The 20,661-nt window shown below is 41.3% G+C and overlaps 1 protein-coding gene, 1 long non-coding RNA gene and 1 pseudogene across 4 annotated transcripts in view; 2 read left to right on the forward strand and 1 right to left on the reverse strand.

Moving 5' to 3' along the window:
* The window catches only part of RAD51 (RAD51 recombinase), a 33,587-nt gene extending 24,945 nt beyond the window's left edge, over window positions 1–8,642 (reverse strand). The window contains exons 1-3 of one of the 3 annotated variants that reach the window (XM_042942394.1): window positions 8,571–8,642; window positions 2,547–2,649; window positions 685–822 (exon numbers count right to left, since the gene is read on the reverse strand). In XM_042942394.1, the coding sequence (XP_042798328.1) occupies window positions 685–822; window positions 2,547–2,633 (225 nt within the window). In that variant the 5' untranslated portion in view covers window positions 2,634–2,649; window positions 8,571–8,642. Of the gene's footprint in view, window positions 1–684; window positions 823–2,546; window positions 2,650–8,113; window positions 8,378–8,570 lie in introns of those variants that run through there. The other 2 variants (XM_042942395.1, XM_042942393.1) reach the window with 2 other exon arrangements.
* LOC122222183 lies at window positions 8,506–14,408 on the forward strand. Its single transcript, XR_006203638.1, has 2 exons — window positions 8,506–9,167; window positions 13,218–14,408. It is a non-coding gene; the product is annotated as an uncharacterized LOC122222183 (long non-coding RNA).
* A 387-nt stretch (window positions 14,409–14,795) lies between these two features.
* Window positions 14,796–19,012, forward strand: LOC122222558 (annotated as a pseudogene).
* Window positions 19,013–20,661: the final 1,649 nt, after the last annotated feature.

Here is a 20,661-nt window from a genome sequence, read left to right on the forward strand (position 1 = left end):
TCAAAACAAACTTAAAAAAAAAAAAAAAAAAAAGAATCTTGCCTGTGATTAGTCAACTAACAGATTATACACGCTTAGAGCCTAATTAACATGGCTTTAATATTTGAGGAATAAAGTTTTTCTATTTGAAAGTAAAACAAGTGTATTATGGAAAATGCAGAAACTTCAGAAAATTGAGGCAAAAATAAAAATAGCTCACATTCTTACCATCCAGAAATAACATATTTTAGTATAGTTATTCTGTGCATGTGTTATACATAAATACACACATTTTTAAAAACACAAATCAACCATGTATATATACACTTAGACATTTTATTAGCCTGCTTTCTTATATCATGAACATGTCAATGAATATTTTTTGAAACTCTTTTTGTGGTTACAAACTAATGAATATATTTCTAAGGCATGAGATCATAATTTCTAGAAAGATAAGGTACTGACTGCTGGTGGGAACGCAAACTTATCAATTTGGCAGTACTTGTATCATACCATGAAATTGCGATTTCCTTGACAGAAAATCCCAATTTATGCAAGGAGGCATATATATAGTTAACTAATGCAGTCACCTCTGGAAAGGGGGCCAGGATGACACAATGAGGGATGAAAGGAGGAACACTGCCACTTTTCACTGTATATCCTTTTGTACTATTCCCACTAATGCCTCATATAAGCAGTACTTACCAGAATTTTATCAGCTTTGGCTTCACTAATCCCCTTAATATTTATTAGTTCCTTTTTTGGTGCATAGGCAACAGCCTCCACAGTATGGAACCCAGCTTCTTCCAATTTCTTCACATCATTGGCATTTATGCCACATTGCTGCAAGTGAAAACCATGGATAAATTTAAGCTTCAGTTCCCTCATCTGTCTAATATGGATATTGGCCCTACCCATTTCAGAGCTATTTTGAAGAACTGTGATATTATATGCAAAAGCTGTGAAAAGTATGCTCTACATATCAGGTATTTAATAACAAACTATTTTTCATTCATTTCTTTTCGTTCTGAAAAGAAATTTTTTTTTTTAATTTTTTTTTTTTTTACGTTTATTTTTGAGACAGAGAGAGACAGAGCATGAACAGGGGAGGGGCAGACAGAGAGGGAGACACAGAATCGGAAGCAGGCTCCAGGCTCCGAGCCATCAGCCCAGAGCCCGACACGGGGCTGGAACTCACAGTCTGTGAAATCATGACCTGAGCTGAAGTTGGACGCTTAACCGACCAAGCCACCCAGGCGCCCCTGAAAAGAAATTTTTAAACTAGCACTATCCTACGTACATATTCTTATCATGAAACGGGACCAAACCAGTAACTCCCAGGCACTGGGTATAAGCCCGCAACTCTCAAACTTTTATGACTGGGACTCTAAATGAACCCTAAGACCCTGGGTCCTAAAAGGCCACCTTAAAATCGGTGTTTTCCAATGTTTTCTACGTCAAGCACACATAAAAAATGATTGACAGGAAAGCTCTGATCTAACAACTGACCTTAAAAATGGGAAAAACAGTATGTAAGCCAATTTGACAATAAATTCTATTCATTAAAAAGGGAGGGGGATTACTTTTGGTTGGGGACTCCTATACCACTTCTCAAAACAAACCACCCAAAGGCACCTCTTCCTCCCTATATTACAAAGTTAGCTTTAGTTTTATTAGTCACCAAAACCATGACTTCTGAGACAATATCGGTTAATGGCAGAATATGCATGTATTTGCAGGTCAGGGAAGGTTTGAGAGAGGGGAGAGAATATTATCTGTCCATAGAAACAAGCTCTACTAATATTTAAGCAATAAGCAAAACCCATGTGTGGGTATAAGGATGCTCATGGTAACAAAAGTTGACTCTGAACCCTGTAATGTTTAACACAAACCTATTTAAATTAACTTCTGGAGTCTTGAAGCTTAGCTGGGGATGACAGCAATATATGTAAAGAGAAGAATGAAGGCTTTCTCTGCTTTCCCTCCTACTTCTTTCAGCCTATGTCAGCTGCACTCACACCGGGGCCTCTGCACAATGGGAAGAAATAGTACAAGGCCGCAGCTCTGGTACTTGATGCTCTTGTGCAGTCCTGAATTGGAGCTTGGCTCTTATACCTTAATGACCACAAGTGCTTCTCTCTGATCATGACAGCTGTCTTGCTAGTAACTTCAGCAGATACGGGTCAATGGAGAGACAATGGTCCTCTCTTTTCCCTGCAGAGCTGGCCCAGGCCACTGTAATTCCCTGGATAGCAATTTCATATGTAGTATAAACATCACAGAGACTCCATCATGGGACCCATAGACTCCTTAGGTTTTGACAACCCAACTCTGAGAAAGAAAAATGATAAAGTAGAAGAATTCTTAACAAAAGAGATCTGGCCAGACATGCTTAGCAACCATGTTAAGCTTTCCACAGGATCCTTGACAGTATTTCTAAAAACTCCAATTTAGGTCTTGGCCTTAGGCAATAAACCAATGGTTTATGTAAAACCTGTGATTTCTCCCAACAGGTAGAAGACACTAATCCTGCATTATAATCTCAAAATTAGCAACAAAGCACATACCTCTAATCGAGATATAGGTTGTGGGCCAAAGCTCTCTTCTTCCACTGAAGTATCTGCATTTGCTTCAAGCTGCATTTGCATAGCCATTACTCAGCATTCAATACTGAAAAATACAGATGACCAGAGAGTACAGAACTGTAAACTTAGTTTTGTAATAAATCTCTGAAGAATTATTTGTTAGGCTTTTGGTCTAATCACTGACCTACCCATGGCAGGAAAACGAACATATATTTCATCACCCTTTCCCTTCCACCTAGCTAGTTGTATCAAAAAGAGTTTAGGAGGAGCCAGAACTAGTCTGCTTCATAACGATGCACAGCTTAACTAGACCAACTATATCCCCAGCTCCCCTGCTTCATAGGTAGGAAGGTAGGGGCCGAATCTTATTCCATTGTTCCCTTCCAGCAAGTAGGGATTGGGGGTGGTGGGACAGGAGTGAAACGAAGGTACAGAATGACTATCCATAAGCCAGTGATAAGACAGTGGACTGAAATGAGAGACATACTTCCCATCTTAGCCAAGGATAACTTGTAGTCACATATTCTGCTTATAATAGGAATGTATGAAATTTGAAATTTAAATATCACCATTTTAATCATTCCAGACTTCAGTGAATGCCTAAGTGAATAAATAACATTCAAGTACCCTGCTCAGTCTGAAATCTTCCATATGAGCAATAGGCCTATACCTAGTCAGGTTATTATGATAAAAGAGTTAAGATTGCTCAGGTTGAAAAGAACTGAGAACAAAAATTTTTCATGATCTTCAGAGGTGTTAGTAAGAGTGAAAAGTCTTAATGTTCACAAGAATAAATTAACTTAAATCACACCAAAACAATCTGGACAATTTAAATCAGGATTAATTTAACTCAAAGGATAACACATATGAAATCTCCATTCTTCAAGAATGGACAAAAGACCATTTGTTCTTTTTCCTTTATTTATTTATGTATTTATTTATTTACTTATTGTTTTTATTTATTTTTGAGACAGAGAGAGACAGAGCATGAGCAGGGGAGGGGCAGAAAGAGAGGGAGACACAGAATCCAAAGCAGGCTCCAGGCTCTGAGCTGCCAGCACAGAGCCCGACGTGGGGCCCAAACTCACGGAGTGGGAGATCATGACCTGAGCTGAAGTTGGACGCTTAACCGACTGAGCCACCCGGGTGCCCCTCTTTTTCCTTTTTTTAAAATTGAAATATAGTTAACATACAGTGTTACATCAGTTTCAAGTATACAACGTAGTGATCTGACAACTCTATACTATGCTAAGCTCACCACAGGTATAGCTACCATCTGACACCATACAACACTATTATAATACCACTGACTATATTCCCTACGCTGTACCTTTTATTCCTGTGATTTATTCCATAACTGGAAGCCTGCACCTCCCATTCACCTTCATCCATTTTGCCTATCCCTACTCCTCCCTTCTGGGAGCCATCAATTTGTTCTCTGTATTTGTGGGTCTGTTTCTGCTTTTTGTTTATTTTTGTTTTTTAGATCCCACATATAAATGAAAACATAGCATACTTGTCTTTCTCTGTAGGACTTATTTCATTCAGCATAGTACCCTTTAGGTCCCCCCATATTGCTGCAAACGGAAGATCTTCTTAAAGTCTGAGTAATATTCCACTGTGTGTGTGTGTGCGCGCGCGCGTGTGTGTATACATACACACACACACACACACACGTGCACACACATATACATACTACATCCACTTTATCCATTCATGTATGGATGGACACTTGGGTTGCTTCCATATCTTCGCTATTGCAAATAATGCTGCAATAAACATTGGGGTGCATATTTTTTCAAGTTAGTAGGGTTTTTTTGTTTTGTTTTCTTTGGGTACCCAGTAGTAGAATTACTGAATCATATGGCATTTCTATTTTCAATTTTTGAGGAACCTCTATATTGTTTTCCACAGTAGCTGCACTAATTTACATTCCTACCAACAGGGCAGGAGGGTTCCTTTTTCTCCGCATCCTCACCAACACTTGTTGCTATTTTTTAAGATTTTATTTTTAAGCAATCTCTACACCTAACGTGGGGCTCGAATTAACAACTGTGAGAACAAAAGTTACATGCTCCCCTGACTGAGCCTGCCAGGCTCCCCTATTTCTTTTCTTCCTTTTTAAGTTTATTTTGAGAGGGAGAGACAGAGCAAGTGCAAGCAGAGGGGGGCAGAGAAAGAGAGAATACTAAGCAGCCTCTGCACTGTCAGTGCAGAGCTAGAAGTGGGGCTCAATCCCACCAACAGTGAGATCATACCCTAAGCCAAAATCAAGAGTCAGATGAGTCCCTCTTATGTTTTTAATTTTAGCCATTCTGACATACTGTATCATTGTGGTTTTGATTTGCATTTCCCTGATTAGTCATTTGAGCACATTTTCATGTGTTTGCCATATGTATGTCTTCTTTTGAGATGACCATTTATTCTTTTTAATGTTTATTTTTGAGAGGGAGAGGGAGAGAGAGAGAGAGAGAGAGAGAGAGAGAGAGCAAGCAGGGGAGGGGCAGAGAGAGGAGACACAGAACCTGAAGCAGTCTCCTGGCTCTGTGCTGATAGCACACAAACCATGAGATCATGACCTGGGCTAAAGTCAGAAGCTTAACCCACTGAACCACCCAGGTGCCCCAGTGGAGATGACCATTTGTTCTTGATTCTTTCAGGTGCAGATCTCTTAGATGGCAGGTTCAGCATAATGTGTATCTATGATAATGCTAAATATCAGAATCACCTGAATGCAAACATTCATAATTTATGAAAAAGATGAAACTGCAGAGTAATAAAGGATGGTCTTTTCTTTTCCTTTTTTTAGGTTTATTCATTTATTTTGAAAGAGAGCTCACAAGTAGGGGAGGGGAAGAGAGGGAGGGACAGAGAGAAACCCAAGCAGGCCTCATGCCCAACATGGAGCTCAAAGTGGGACTTACAACTGTGAGATCAGGACCTGAGCTGAAATCAAGAGTGGGATGCTTATGGGGCACTTGGGTGGCTCAGTTGGTTAAGCATCCGACTTTGGCTCAGGTCATGATCTCATGGTTCATGGGTTCAAACCCCACGTCAGGCTCTGTGTTGACAGCTCAGATTCTGTGTCTCCCTCTCTCTCTGCACCCCCCGTTTGCACTCTCTCTCATTCTCAAAAATAAACAAACATTAAAAAAAATTAAAAACCAACCAACAAAAAAAGAGTGGGATGCTTAACTGACTGAGCCACCCAGGTGCTACAAGAGTCCAATGCTTAACTGACTGAGCCACACAAGTACCCCAGGATGGACTTTTCAATAAACAGTGCTGGGTTAATGGGAGAGCCTTACAGAATAAGAAAAACACATACTCAATTTCCAATTTGATTATAGATCTTCATGTAAGAGGTAAAACAAAGCTTTTGGAATACAGGCAGATATCTTCATGACTTTGGGATAAGGATTTCTTAAAATTTATTTTTATTTTTGAAAGAGCAAAAGTGAGAGAGGGGCAAAGGGAGGGGGACAGAGGATCTGAAGTGGGCTTTGTGCTGACAGCAGCGAGCCGGATGTGGGGCTTGAACTCACAAACTGTGAGATCATGACCTGATCCTAAGTCCTAAGTCTTTCTAAGAAAGAAAGAAATGAAAAGTCATGGGCCCCTGGTGGCTGAGTCAGTTAAGTTTCAGACTCTTGATTTCAGCTCAGGTCACAATCTCACAGTTTGGGAGATCAAGCCCGCGTCGGGATTCTCTTGGAATCCTCTCTCTGCCCCATTCCTACTCTCTCTGTCTCAATATAAATAAACGTCTAAAAAAAAAAAAAAAAAGTCAGGGGTGCCTGTGTGGTTCAGTCAGTTAAGCTTTGGACTCTTGATCTCAGCTCAGGTCATGATCTCATGCCTCCATGAGATCAAGCATGGAACCTGTTTAGGATTCTCTCTCTTTCTCTCTCCCCCTCCCTCGCTCACATGCATATATGCATGTGCTCTCTCTCAAATAAAATAAACTAAAAAAGAAAAGAAAAAGAAAATGTAAAGTCAAACTATAGTTAGGGGACAAAATATTTACCACCTATACAACCAAGAACTGATCGTTAGAATACATAAAGAACTTCAAATCAGCAAGACAGACAACCCAATAGAAAAAGACAAGATATCTGAACAAGCACTTCACGAAAGAAGATATCCAAATGGCCAATAAACATAGGAACTAATGCTTAATCTTATTAATAATCAGGAAAATTAAAATCCAAACCATGACATATTAGTATATGGCACCAGAATAGGTAAGATTAAATAGACTGAAAATATCAAGAGTTGGCAAGCATGTGAAACAACTAAACACTCCTACACTACTGGTTTGAATGTAAATTGGTACAACTTTAGAAAACTAACATTAAATGTGAAAGCTGAATATAGAAAATGCTATGAACCAGGAATTTCAATACTCTGTACTAATCAACTGAAAAGCATACATGCGTGCACCAAAATGTACACAGGAAATGTTCTCAGCAGCCTTTCTCATTAAAACAGCCCAAAACTGGGGCACCTGGGTGGCTCAGTCGGTTAGGCATCCGACTTCGGCTCAGGTCATGATCTCAAAGCTCCTGAGTTGGAGCCCCTACTACGGCTGTCTGTTGTCAGCAGGAGCCTGGAGTCTGCTTCAGATTCTGTGTGTGTGTGTGTGTCTCTCTGTCTAAAATAAACATTAATTTTTTTAATTATAAAAAGAAAAAGAAAAAGAAAAAGCCAAAAACTGGAAACAACCCAAATGTACACCATGGGCAGAATGAATAAGGAATTCAATATAGCAACAGGAAAGAACTATTGCCTTATGCAAACATATATATTAAACCGATAGAATGTTGAGGAAAACCAGACAAAAATATAAACAGCATTACTCATAAAAAATTCAAACAGGCAAATTTAGTTAATGGTATTAAAAGTCAATATAGTGGTTACCTTTGAAGAGAAAAGGAGACACACTAGAGGGGTAACAGGAAAGGCTTTGGGGGTGCTGACAACATTCTAGCTATTGACCTGAGTGGTGACTACACACGTATATACTTTTTGAAATAATTCACAGAGCTGTGTACACTTTGGATTTGTGCATTCTTCGATAAGCATGTTACACTTCACTTTACAAGGTAAAAAACCTCACTACAGACCATTCCCTAGGCATCACGTGAACGGCCTTCCATTAGGTAATGAAAACACCTTTTTGGAAACTGGAGGCTGGTACTTTGTAAGGAAAATACGGTATCATGGAAAGAGGACTGACCAGAGATCCGGAACCGCTGGCCCGGACAGAAACAGCTGTGACATTTAATCACTACACCTCTCTGGATCTCGGCTTTCTTGCCGCCCCCCCCTCCCCGGCCCTCCCCATAAAAATGGGTGTTAGAAACAAAGGCCTCTAAAAGGTCCCCCGCCCCCAGCTCTGGAGCCTGGGGTCCGCCACCATTTTCGCCACAACAAGCTCTGACGGTGGGTTGGGCCCGGGCATGCCCCTGCTCCACCCCGCCAACTCCGCTTTCTCACTTGGCCCCACGAGCCCGCCAGGCCCGGGGCCGGCTACTGTCGGGACTTACCCTGAGGCAAAAAGGAACCGAGTCCGCGCCTAACACCCTCACCCTGGTACGCAGCGCTCCTCGCTCCCACTGGCTGCGCGCCCCGACTTCTGTCCGCTGGCTCGGTCCGCGCCCGGCCGGGACGGACTCCAGACCCCTTCGCTTCCTGCCCACTTCTCTACTCCCTTGTTCCGGCCTTCTGCACACAACCCAGGCGAAACTCAGCTCCCAACTGCGTCCCTCCGGGTGCGTCTCCGCTCTCCTCAGATCTCGGTTTCAGGCCACTGCGCGCGCGGAGCACTGCAACTTTCGGAGATCCCGCCAAATTCTCGGGCTGGGTCACGCCAGCGTCAACGTAACGTCTCCCCGCCCTCCTCGGCTCTGCCTTCCAGCCCCTTCGGACGCTGCTTCCGATCCTAGAGATGAGCCTAGAGAACTTAACCTTGCATGATGTTATGAACTTCCCTCTTCCATTTACCTCTGAAAACGAACTCAAAGTTTGGGAGTCGCCCCCTTCTTTTCTTTTACCAGACCGAGGACTACAACTCCCAGGAGGTAGTGGGGTTGTCCGGAGACTCCATCTCCCAGTATGCACCGCCGGCGCACGCCTGTTTTAGTGCCTCAGCCCCTCTAGGGAGAAGCCTGGTCCCAGAGAGCCATTCTTGATTTGCTTGTGAAGTATCTAAACCTGAGCGTTAGGCAGTTGAGATTGCTCTGAACTTCTGACTCAAATTCCCGGAGCCTGGCGTTTTCCAGGCCCCTGGAGGTGGTGCGGCTGAGGATGCTCGAGTGGACAGGTGGAAGTGGAAAACTAAGCTAGCGAAGGGAAGAAAAATGGCTGAAATGTTAGTCAAGCCTTGGTATTTTACTGGAGATTTGCAAGACTCCAGAGGAAGGAGGCATTGGTTTTGAGAAGATAAACTTTATCGTGGTTTACTGGAAAGATTGACCTGTGATTCTGGTTTTAAAGAGTGAATTGAGTTTCCTGGACCAAGAAGAGGAGATGAAAGACAGAAGCAAGGATATCAATCTGGGCGTGGAAATCAACGACATGGTCAAGGAATAGTATTGTCTGGTGAGGGAAGAAAAGTATCGTGGAGACGCTGATACTGGAAAGTTAACGTTTAGTTCGGGTTATGAGGGAACTTAAGGACATGTCTGGAACTTTTTGGTCTTTATTCTTTAGTTGATGAGGAAGTCATTTAAAGTTTTTGAGCAGACGAGTCCTATGTTGTTTTTCTTCCTGTTCCCCCCCTCCCCACACTACTACTTTATTTATATCTGTTTCCCCCCCCACTACTAGTTTATATTTGTGGAGTGCTTTAAAGTTCATAAAGTTTTTATTTAATCCTCTCATCATTGTGGCAGTGAAGGAGAGATTTTAGGGAAGTAAGGACAGCAAAAACTGTTAGCTCTTGCAATATTTCAGACAAGTGATGAAGTCTTGCTTGAGTTGGAGCAATGACAGACTCAAGAAGCATTCTGGAGATAGAATCAACCTAACTATGTGATTACAGATAGTACCTGGAGATAGTAGTGAAGTGCCTTCCATACCAGAGATACCCACCTTTACCTCTCATTCTTCACACATCTTCCTTAGAACATCTGCAAACCCACAGCCCCTCTTGGCTGAATGAAATAATATGTGACTTTGACCTTTCATTAAAATCCAATTCCTGTGGCTGTGTGGATGTCAAACCAGAGAAACCCCATCTGTAGAAAGATTAAGAAATTGAGAGACTGAGAAAGTAAGACAGAAACAATTCTGAAATCTGACCACTTTCCAGATATTTCCAACTTCTCAGGGTCCCAGAAGCACTATGAGATACTTCTACATTCCAATAAATGTCCCTTCCATTTCTTCTGCTTAAACCAGTTTGAGTAGTTTTCTGTTTCTTTCTTCCAAGACAACCCACTACACACTTAGAAATAAGAAAGCTAGATTTATTGCTAACAGTTTAAGCAATCCATGTGAATATTTATAAATGTGTGATTGAAAAGTTTTGGGTAGGGGCGCCTGGGTGGCTCAGTCGGTTGAGTAACCAACTTTGGCTCAGGTCATGATCTCACGGTTTGTAAGTTCGAGTCCTGCGTTGGGGTCTGTGCTGACCGCTCAGAGCCTGGAGCCTGCTTCTGATTCTTCCTCTCTCTCTGCCCCTCCCCCACTCATGCTCTGTCTCTCTCTGTCTCAGAAATAAATAAACATTAAAAGAAAAAAAGTTTTGGATATAGGGGTGCCTGGGTGGCTTGGTCGGTTAAGTGTCCAACTTCGGCTCAGGTCATGATCTCACAGTTCATGAGTTCAAGCCCCACGTCATTCTCTGTACTGACAGTTCAGAGCCTGGAGCCTGCTTCAGATTCTGTCTCCCCCTCTCTCTGTCCCTCCCATGCTCATGCTCTGTCTCCCTCTGTCTGTCAATAATGAATAAACTTTAAAAAAAATTAAAGAAAAGAAAAATTTTGGATATATCCTAAATTACAATCTGAATGACCTATCTGAAATCTCAAGGAAGTAACTTCTAGTAAAACCAAAATTTAATCATCAGAAGCATAATCTTTTGTCTCAAGGAAAATAATCTCATGGCATAGGCAGCCTGGAGCATAGAAAGGGAAATCCACTGTCATGTCCAAGTGATCCAATTGAGTAGTACAAGGATGATCCAATATTAGGAAATCTATTATAATTGACCTTATTAATAGGTCAAGGAGAAAACTTATTTTGTTAATTTCATCATTTTGAAAAAGCATTCCATAAAATTCAACATAAATTCCTGATTAAGAGGAGGAAAACGTAAAAAGGAATTAGAGGGGCACTGGGGTGACTCATTTAAGCGACTGACTTCAGCTCAGGTCATGATCTCACAGTTCGTGGATTTGGGTTCCAGCCCTGCGTCAGGTTCTGTGCTGATAGCTCAGAGGCTGAAACCTGCTTTGGATTCTGTGTCTCCCTCTGTTTCTGCCCTCCCCCACTTCCACTGTCTCTCAAAAACAAAACATTTAAAAAAATGAATAAAAAGGAATTAAATGTTTTCTTAGCATGATCAGGAAAAAAACACGGATATCCCAAACAAGCTACCATTGTCTGCTTACTGGTAAACTGTTAGAAATACTTTGGTTAAAATCAAGAACAGGGACACCTTTGCTGGCTCAGTAGGAGAAGGATGTGACTCTTGATCTTGTGAGTTCAAGCCCCACTTTGGGTGTAAAGATTACTTAAATATCAATCTGGGGCACCTGGGTGGCTCAGTTGGTTAAAGTGTCCAACTCTTGATTTTGGCTCAGATCATGATCTCACCATCGTGAGATTGAGCCCCTCATTATGCTCCATGCCGGGCGTAGAACCTGCTTGGGATTTCTTCTCTCCCTCTCCATCTGCCCCTCCCCTGCTGGTGTGCTCTCGGTCTCTAGGTCTCAAAAAAAAAAAAAAAAAAAAAAAAAATCAATCAATCAATCAAGAACAAGATTGTGTATTGCTACGATTATTTACTACTGTTCAGGAAGTGTCACTGGGTGTAATAATTAAAGATAATAGGGGCACCTGGGCGGCTTAGTCGGTTAATTGACTCTTGATTTCGGCTCATGTCAGGATCTCACAGCTTGTGAATTTGAGCTCCCTTTGGGCTCTGTGCTCACCGTGTGGAGCCTGCTTGGGATTCTCTCTCCCCCTCTCCCCCTCCCCCGCCCCTCCCCGCCCCTGCTCAAAATAAATAAATAAATTTTTAAATATTAAAAAACAAAAGAAAGTACATTAGTGTAACCAATGACAAAATGTAAAAAGATCAGCCCTTTAATAAGTCTTAATAACTAATTAGACAACGTAATAGAAGAAAAAGATCCCATTCACAGTAGCAACAAAACCCATAAATGTCTACGAATAAACTTTTAGAAATGTTGAGGACTTATGTGGAGAAATCTCTAAAACGATCTTCTCAGAGGAGAGGTCTCAAAATTATAAAGTTGAAAATTGTCCAACATCAACAAATTCTCAATAGAAATCCCAATGAGATTCGTGACAGTCACCTTTGGTTGCCTTACCAATAGCCATTGCTCTTCTTTATGGCTAAGAGTACCTAGTATGTGGAAGGATGCCCAATACTAAGATTTTGGATGACTTCGCCTTCCTCTGTATTCTTTTGTATATTATTTGAACTTTTGGTTTGAATTTATTTTGACTTTATGATGGTAATTTAAAAATTGTAACTAAAGTATAAAATGCCTTGGAATCAGTTTAACAAGAAAAGTGCAAATCCTATATAAAGGAAACTTTAAGACATCAAAGAAGGATGCAAAACAGAAAAGCATACTATTGGAAGACTCAAAATCTTAAAGATGTTGCTTTTCCATTAGTTGATCTTTAATATAACATGATCTCAGTAAAAATGACAGCAAGATTTTTTGGGGAACGGAACAAGCTAGTTCTTATGTTTATATGATAAAATTAAAAACCATTAAGAGCCAGGAAAACCCTGAAATAATAAATCCTGAATTGACCAGATATTAAAACATACTATAAAACTACAATAATTACAAAGTACTTGTACAATAAGATGGGTCAATGGAATAGAATAGTTTTATCAGTGCCTTAGTTTCCTATTGCTGCTGTAACAAATTACCACAAATTTAGTGGCTTAAAATAATGAAAATGTATTATCTTACAGTTATGGAGGTCAGAATTCCTAAATGGGTTTCACCAGGCTAAAATTGAGGTCTTGGCAGAATTGTGTCTCTTCTGGAGGTCCTAGGACAAAACCTTACCTTCTCCAGGTTCTAGAGGCATCTGCATTCTTTTTTTTTCAACATTTAATTTTGAGAGACAGAGCATTAGCAGGGGAGGGATAGAGAAAGAGGGAGGCACAGCATCCAAAGCAGCTCCAGGCACTAAGCTGTCAGCACAAGGTCCAATGCAGGGTTTGAACTGACAAGCCATAAGATCATGACCTGAGCCAAAGTCAGGGGCTTAACTGACTGAGCCACCCAGGGACCACATGGGGCATCTGCATTTTGAGTCACCTTACCAGCAGTACTGTCAGACAGTGTGTGCACTAAAGTCACCAGTCATTCTGATCTCTACTTCCATGATCGCATCTCCTTCTTTGACTCTTGACATTCTGCTTTCCTCTTACAGAAAATCCTTGTGATGACATTGGGCCTACCCAGCTGATCCAGAATAGTCTCGCCATGTCAAGATCCTTCAAAACCTCTGCAAAGTCCCTACGGCCATTTAAGGCAACATTCACCTGTTTTAGGATGTGGACATCTTGGTTGTGGGAGGGGTGGTGGTCGTGGTGGCTATTATTCTGCCTACCACACTCAGGAAAACATAGAGAAATCTAGTATATGATAAAAAAGGCATTCCAAATCAGTGGGGGAAACAACCTGTTTATTAAATGGTGCCGGAATAACCCCATAGACATCTGGAAAAAAATTAATTTGTATCCTTATCTCATACTTTTTGTCAGGATAAATTTCCAGTTGGCTCAAAGATATAAAGTATTAAGTCATAAAAGTCTAAGAGAAACCATAGATCTTATAGTGGTGAAAATCTAAGTATAACACAAACTCAAAAGCTATAAAAGAAAATATTAATACATGTGACTACATACCTTTAAAATTCTAAATGGCAAAACCCATCATAAATAAAGTCAAATAAAACCACAAACTAGGGGGAAATTTAGCACACCACTATCACAAAGAGTTTCTTTTCTCTTATACTTAAAGATGTCTTGCAAGTCAATGAGAAAGAGAAATAACTCAAAAAAATGGGCAAAGTTTATCAATACCTAATACACAGAAAAGGAGATAAAAATTGCTCTAAAGTATATACAAAGAAACTCAACCTCACACATACTGTGAAAATGCAAATTAAAACCTGAGACACCATCAAAAAGTTTGGAATGTACTGGATTAGTAAATTTAGGGAACCAGGTGTTTATTGCTAGTAGGATTAATACAACTATATAGTATTTTAGAGGACAGTTTGGTGGTATCTATTAAAATTACAAATGTAACTATGCTTTGACTCAACAGCTCCCTTTCTAGGAAGCTGTCCTAGATAAACTTACAATTGTGCAACATTTCAGCATTGCCGTAGGTGGTAAGCAACCTAACATGTTTATCAATAGCGGTATGATACATTCATCCTGTGGACTGTTTAATTAAAAGGAAAAAAATATCTGTTGGAAGTTCTTTATGTACTGCTCTGAACCTATCAAGATATTTAGTTAAGTGAAAAAGACAAAATGAAGGACAGTGTGTATTGAGGAGCTATTATCTGTGTAAAAAAGGGAGAGAAGAAATATATATTTACACACTCATATCTACTTGCACACATGTTCGCTTTTGTACACAGGAAAGCTTTGGTAAGGTGGACAAGAAACTGGTAACATTGGTTGTCTCCAAGAAGGGAAACTGTGTGTCTGAGGACAGAATAAAAGGGAAACTTTTTCCTTTCCTTTTTGTACTTTATGAATTTAGGACCATGCGAATGTATACCCACACAAAAACTAAAAAATAATGCAGACTTAGATCCGATTTTTAAAAAAGAACACTTGATAAAACTTGCCTTTTTGGAAAAATTTTAAAGGATTGGGGAACATTAAGAGCAAGAATTTGAGGGCTCTACTGCTGCTGCCCATTCGTGGCTGCAAGACCTGCCAGGATACTGCCCCCCATCCCCCCCACCCCCCGCCCCCCGCCCCCGCCCCACCCGGCCAAGTCCGAGATCGGGGGCGTGGCGACCCCCGCCTGAGGTGGGTTCTGTAGAGTTCTTCATGCAGACCGAGCATTACCGGCAGTACCGCCAGTCGATGCGCGCCCTCAGGCCGGAGTTCGTGTCCAAGGTATGGAAGAAGGTGCACGAGGCCTGGGCAGGGAATCTGGCAGAGGGTAAGGTGCTGCAGGATGCAGCTGACTACAGTAACCTGCTGGCTTGGAACCGGGCGGAGAATCAGCAACTGCACGAGCTATGGTTAGGGGGACTGCGGCAGGAGGCGGAGGTGCAGGAGCAGGAGCAGTGGCAAGTAGAGGAGAAGGCCCCGTGGGCCGAGAGGCGCAGGCCTGGGAGCAGCCAAAAGATCAGGAAGGTGCGGCAGCTGCAGGAGGAGGCAAAACATTTCATCACCTGAGAGAATCTGGAGGCGTGGGTAGAAGAAGTGTTCGACTCCCGGAAGAGCTACAACTGGGCCATCACCAGAGAGGGACTGGTACCAGGTCAGGCCACAGCACAGCACAAGGCCTCTGAAGTGCCCATCCAGGGGCCAAGTGTGTATGGGGGTAGAAAGGTTGGGCCTGGAATTAACCAGTTGATGTTTCTAAAAAAAAAAAAAAAAAAAAAAAAAAAAAAAAGAAAAAAGAAAAGGAGAGCAAGAATTTGCAGGATGTCTGGGTGGCTCAGTTAGTTGAACTACTAACTCGTGATTTGGCTTGGGTCATGATCCCAGGGTTGGGATTCATCCCTGCCTGGCTCTGCGCTGCCAGGGCAGAGCCTGCTTGGGATTCTCATTCTCTATCTCTGCCTTGCTCCTAGTCTTAAAAAAAAAAAAAAAAAAAAAAAAAAAAAAGCAAGAATTTGCCATAGTCTAGGGAAGGAAGAAATCAAATTTGGCATAAAAAAATAGTTGAAGTGGTGCCTGGGTGGCTCAGTTGGCTAAGCTTCCGACTTCAGTTCAGGTCCTGATCTCTCTCTCTCTGGGTTTGTGGGTTTGGACCTCCTGGGGCTCTGTGCTGCCAGGGCAGAGCCTGGACCCTGCTTCAGATTGTGTGTCTCCCTCTCTCTCTCTCTGCCTCTCCCCTGCTCACACTCTGTCTCTCTCTCTCTTTCAAAAATAAATAAACATAAAAAAAATAGTTGAAAGAAGGGGTGTCTGGCTCAGTTGGTAGAGCATGCCATTCTTGATCTCGGGGTTGTGAGTTTGAGCCCCATGTTAGTCCTAGAGTTATTTTTTAAAAAGTTGAAGGAAGATATATCTACTTTATGGAACAAAACAGATTAATCAAACTTTGCTACAACCTGGATGAAATCAGTCTCAGAACTATACTGCCTTTAGTTACTTAGTCATCAAGCAAAACTCTTTTTATTTCCAATTTTTTATTTTGAAAAAAACAAGCCTACAGTAATGTTCTTGTTTCTCTCACACACATACATGTATAAACAGACACTTTTAAAAAGCCATTTGAAAGTAAGTTGCAGACATGTATTTTCTAATAAGGACATTCTCCTATATAACTACAATACTGTTATCACACCTGAGAAATGTAACACTGATACGAGAATATTATCTAATATATGGTTTATATTCAGATTTCCAAGTGTTCTCAAAATATCCTTAATAGGTGTTAAAAAGGAGCAACAGACCAAAAATGGAGTCATTTGTGCTAAGCTTCATGTCAGCAAACCAAAACTTAATACCTAACCTAATTTCAGTTTTAGCTTTTCTGGAATGTAACCTTTAACTGGTCGACATGGAATTACCTACTCAGCACTAGTGAGATAATCCACAGATCCCTTCCCTTCCCTTCAGAAGGGCAACCTTGCATGAAACAATGCATTCTTTACTAGTAATTTCTTTTTCCTGCCCCGTTTTGGCATTTCAAAAACCTTCCACTTTGTACAGTCCTTCCGAGTTCCTTTCTATTGCTAGATAGGATGCTGCTTGATTCATGAATTGTTGAATAAATTATTTTAAGTGTAAATTTAAATTTTAAAATTCAATTTTTGTTAATTTTTTTAAAGTTTTATTTATTTAAGTAATCTTTACACCCAATGTGGGGCTTGAACTCATGACCTCAGGCTCAAGAGTTGTCACAAGCTCCTCTGACTGAGCCAGCCAGGTGCCCCTGGGTTGTGGGGTTTTTATTTATTTATTATGTATTTATTTATTAATGTGTATTTTTATTAAAAAATTTTTTTATGTTTATTCATTTTTGAAAGACTGAGACAGAGCACAATCAGGGGTGGGGCGGAGACAGAGGGGGACACACAATCTGAAGCAGGCTCCAGGCTCTGAGCTGGCAGCACAGAGCCCCAACATGGGGCTCAAACTCACGAACTGAGAGATCATGACCAGAGCTGAAGTCGGACGTTCAACAGACTGAGCCACCAGGCACCCCTTTAATGTTTATTTTTGAGAGAGAGAGAGAAAGAGAGCATGCGAGCAAGTGGGAGAGGGGCAAAGAGAGTGAGACACAGATTTTGAAACAGGCTCCAGGCTCTGAGCTGTCAGCACAGAGCCCAATGTGGGGCTCAGACTCACAAACCAGGAGATCGTGAACTGAGCTGAAGTCAGACGCTTAACCAACTGGCACCCCTTGTGTTTTTAATAAAGGATTTAATCAAGGATCAAGCATTCCCTTTCAAAAGTATCTTTAGTCTCTTGTAATCTAGGAGAGATCCCCTTTTTGTTTTGTTTTGATTTCATGACATTGACATTTTTGAAGATGCCAAGCCAGTTGTCTAGAAAATGTCCAGTAATCTGGATTTGGCTACTTACTTCTAATGATTAGATTTAGGGTAAACATGTTTTAAAATAATAATATTACATAGGTTCTGTGTATCAAACAATCAAATCTGCTTTTTAAAATTTTTATTTAAAAAATGTTTTTAATGTTTTATTTATTTTTGAGACAGAGAGAGCATGAGCAGGGGAGGGGCAGAGAGAAAGTGAGACACAGAATCCAAAGCAGGCTCCAGGCTCTGAGCTGTCAGCACAGAGCCCGACGCAGGGCTCGAACTCACAAACCACGAGATCATGACCTAAGCTGAAGTCGGACGCTTAACCGACTGAGCCACCCAGGTGCCCCCAATCTGCTTTTTAGTATTTAAATTTTCCGAGTACTCTGTATGTATTAAAAATATGCTATATGTTTACCATTTTTTGAGTACTTACTTTGTGCAACGCTTTATGTACATGAACTCATTTAATACTAACACTGTGAGAAAGAGCCTGGAGCCTGTTTCAGTTTCTGTATCTCCCTCTCTCCGCCCCTTCCCCACTCACGCTCTGTGTCTCTCTCTCTCTCTCAAAAATCAACATAAAAAAAGAAACTAATATGTGAGAAAGTATTACTATTGTTTTACAAGTGAGGAAAATGAAACTCAAGAGAGGTTAACTGCTGCCAGCTGTTGCCACAGAAAAGATGCTAATCCAGTATGTTTATAGCAGAAACTTGGGTCAGACTTAGCTGCACTGCTTCATATCAGTCTTAACTCAGAAAAGGCCTCCAGAGGAAAGAAGGAAAGGGGGTTAGAGCCTGCTCTCCACCCTCATCAGGGCAGAGACATTGCAGAGGCAATGGAATCTAGGTTCTATCAGAAGATGGTGAAAATCTTCACCCCTATCTCAGCAAGAGCTAGCCTTAGACACACTCCCAAAACAATTTTTATCCAATACAGGAGAAATTCAGAGGAACAGCTGAAAAACTTGATTGGATTCAATAAACAAACCGTATGAAACAGATAGCCTGGCATACAATCAGCTCAGACTAATTATCTAGAAGCTGACCACCCTGGACATATTATTACTGGGAGCAACTGGACACTCCAATCGTCCCAAACAATGAAAGTCCCCAAATAAACATCTTGGGTTAGAAAGACTTGCCCTACCTCTAGGAAACTGGGAGCTTTTCAGTCATTCCGCTCATTTGTGGAGTATAGGAATGGGAATGTTAGAACCCAAGTCCCTAGCAGGCAGTCTTCTCTTTATATAAAATACTGATGACTTTCCTTGCTCCCACTGGTTGTGGTGGCTGGCACCAGGTAGGTCCTGTGGCCAGGCACAGGTTCTGCCAGGGCTCCCTCCTGGCAGAACCAGGTGCGCCCTCCACATACAGAATGACTCCAGCCAGTTCATGGACCTATATGTGCCGCAGAAATGCTCAGCCAGCAACCGTGTCATCAGTGCCAAGGACCACGGATCCCTCTAGATGAATAAGGCTGAAGTTGACAAGGTGACAGACAGGTTCAACAGCCAGTTTAAAACCTTCACTATCGATGAGCCCATTCACAGGAAGGGTGAGTCAGATGACTCCATTCTCCGACTGGCCGATGCCACATTTCAAAGAACTGTTAACTGGAGAGAATCACAGATGCAGAATATTTGTCATAAATAAAGAGTGAAAACCCAAAATACATAAAATATTGATGAGTGTTTCCTTGCACATTCAGTTGGATGAGGTTATCTCATGATCACTCTACCAGCATCCTCAGGTGACATGAAAACCATACTAGTTAATTATAAATACTGATATTGACAATTGACAGGTTGACAGTGACTGCTTCTGAGAATTTGTGCTTTAGAGTTTCCTTATTAAATGTGACATTATTTTTAGAATTTCTACAAGTAATGTTTAAAATGACAGCATTTTGGGGCACCTGGATAGTTCAGTTGGTTAAGCATCTGATACAAGCTCAGCTCAGGTCTTGATCTCAGGGTCATGAGTTCAAGCCCCATGTTGGGCTCTGTGCTGGGCCTGAAGCCTACTTTAAAAATAAAGAAAAACTAGAATGACAGCCTTTTGGACTTAAAGTTTGGATATAAAAGTGTTTAAAGAATTGTACGTGCTTCTTAATTTTACCTTCTCACCAGAAATCACAAGGTTTTGATTTCTCCATATCTCCTCCAACACTTACTTTCCAGTTTATTTCCTTACTTATTTTGAGAGAGAGAGAGGGTGCATGCATGAGTGCAAGCAGGGGAGGGGCAGAGAGAGACGGAAAGAACCCCAAGCAGGCTCTGTGCTGTCATCACAGAGCCTGACCTGGGGCTCCATCTCACAAATCTGTGAGATCATGACCTGAGCCGAAATCAAGAGTTGGGATGCTGAGCTACCAGGCGACCCTATTTATTTATTTATTGAGTAATCTCTATGCCCAACATGGGGCTCAAACTCACAACCTTGAGATCAAGAATTGCATGCTCCACTGACTGAGCCAGCCAGGGGCCCCGTATTTTCCATTTTTAAGTCTTTTTTTCTTGGGGGGAGGGAAAGGGGCAAAGAGAGAGAGAGAGAGAGAGAGAGAGAGAGAGAGAGAGAGAATCTGAAGCAAGCTCCAAGCTCTGAACTGTTGGCATAGAGCTCAGGAGCCAAAGTGAGTTCACGAGCCAAACTTTGACCTGAGCCAAAGTTGGATGCTCAATGGACTGAGATGCCCAGGTGCCTCATTTTTCATTTTAAAAATTATCCATTCTAGGAGTGCCTGGGTGGCTTAGTTGGTTGAGTCACTGACTTTACTCAGGTCATGATCTCGCAGTTTGTGAGTTCGAGCCCTGCACTGGGCTTGCTGCTATCAGTGCGGTGACTGCTTCAAATACTCTGTCTCCCTCTCTGCCTCTTCCCTGTTCACTCGGTCTCAAAAATAAACATCTAAAAAAAAATTTAAAAATTTACTCATTCTAATAGTTTTAAGGTGGTATCTCATCATGGTTTGAATTTGCATTTTCCTAATGACTAATGATGTCAAGTATTTTTTTTCATATACTTGTTGTATATGCCATTTGTATATCTTCTTTGGAAAAACGTCTATTCAAGTCCTTTGTCCATTTAAAAAATTGGATTGTCTACTTGTTAAGTTT

The sequence above is a fragment of the Panthera leo genome, chromosome B3 (genome assembly GCF_018350215.1).
Source record: "Panthera leo isolate Ple1 chromosome B3, P.leo_Ple1_pat1.1, whole genome shotgun sequence".
NCBI classification, from domain to species: domain Eukaryota; kingdom Metazoa; phylum Chordata; class Mammalia; order Carnivora; family Felidae; genus Panthera; species Panthera leo.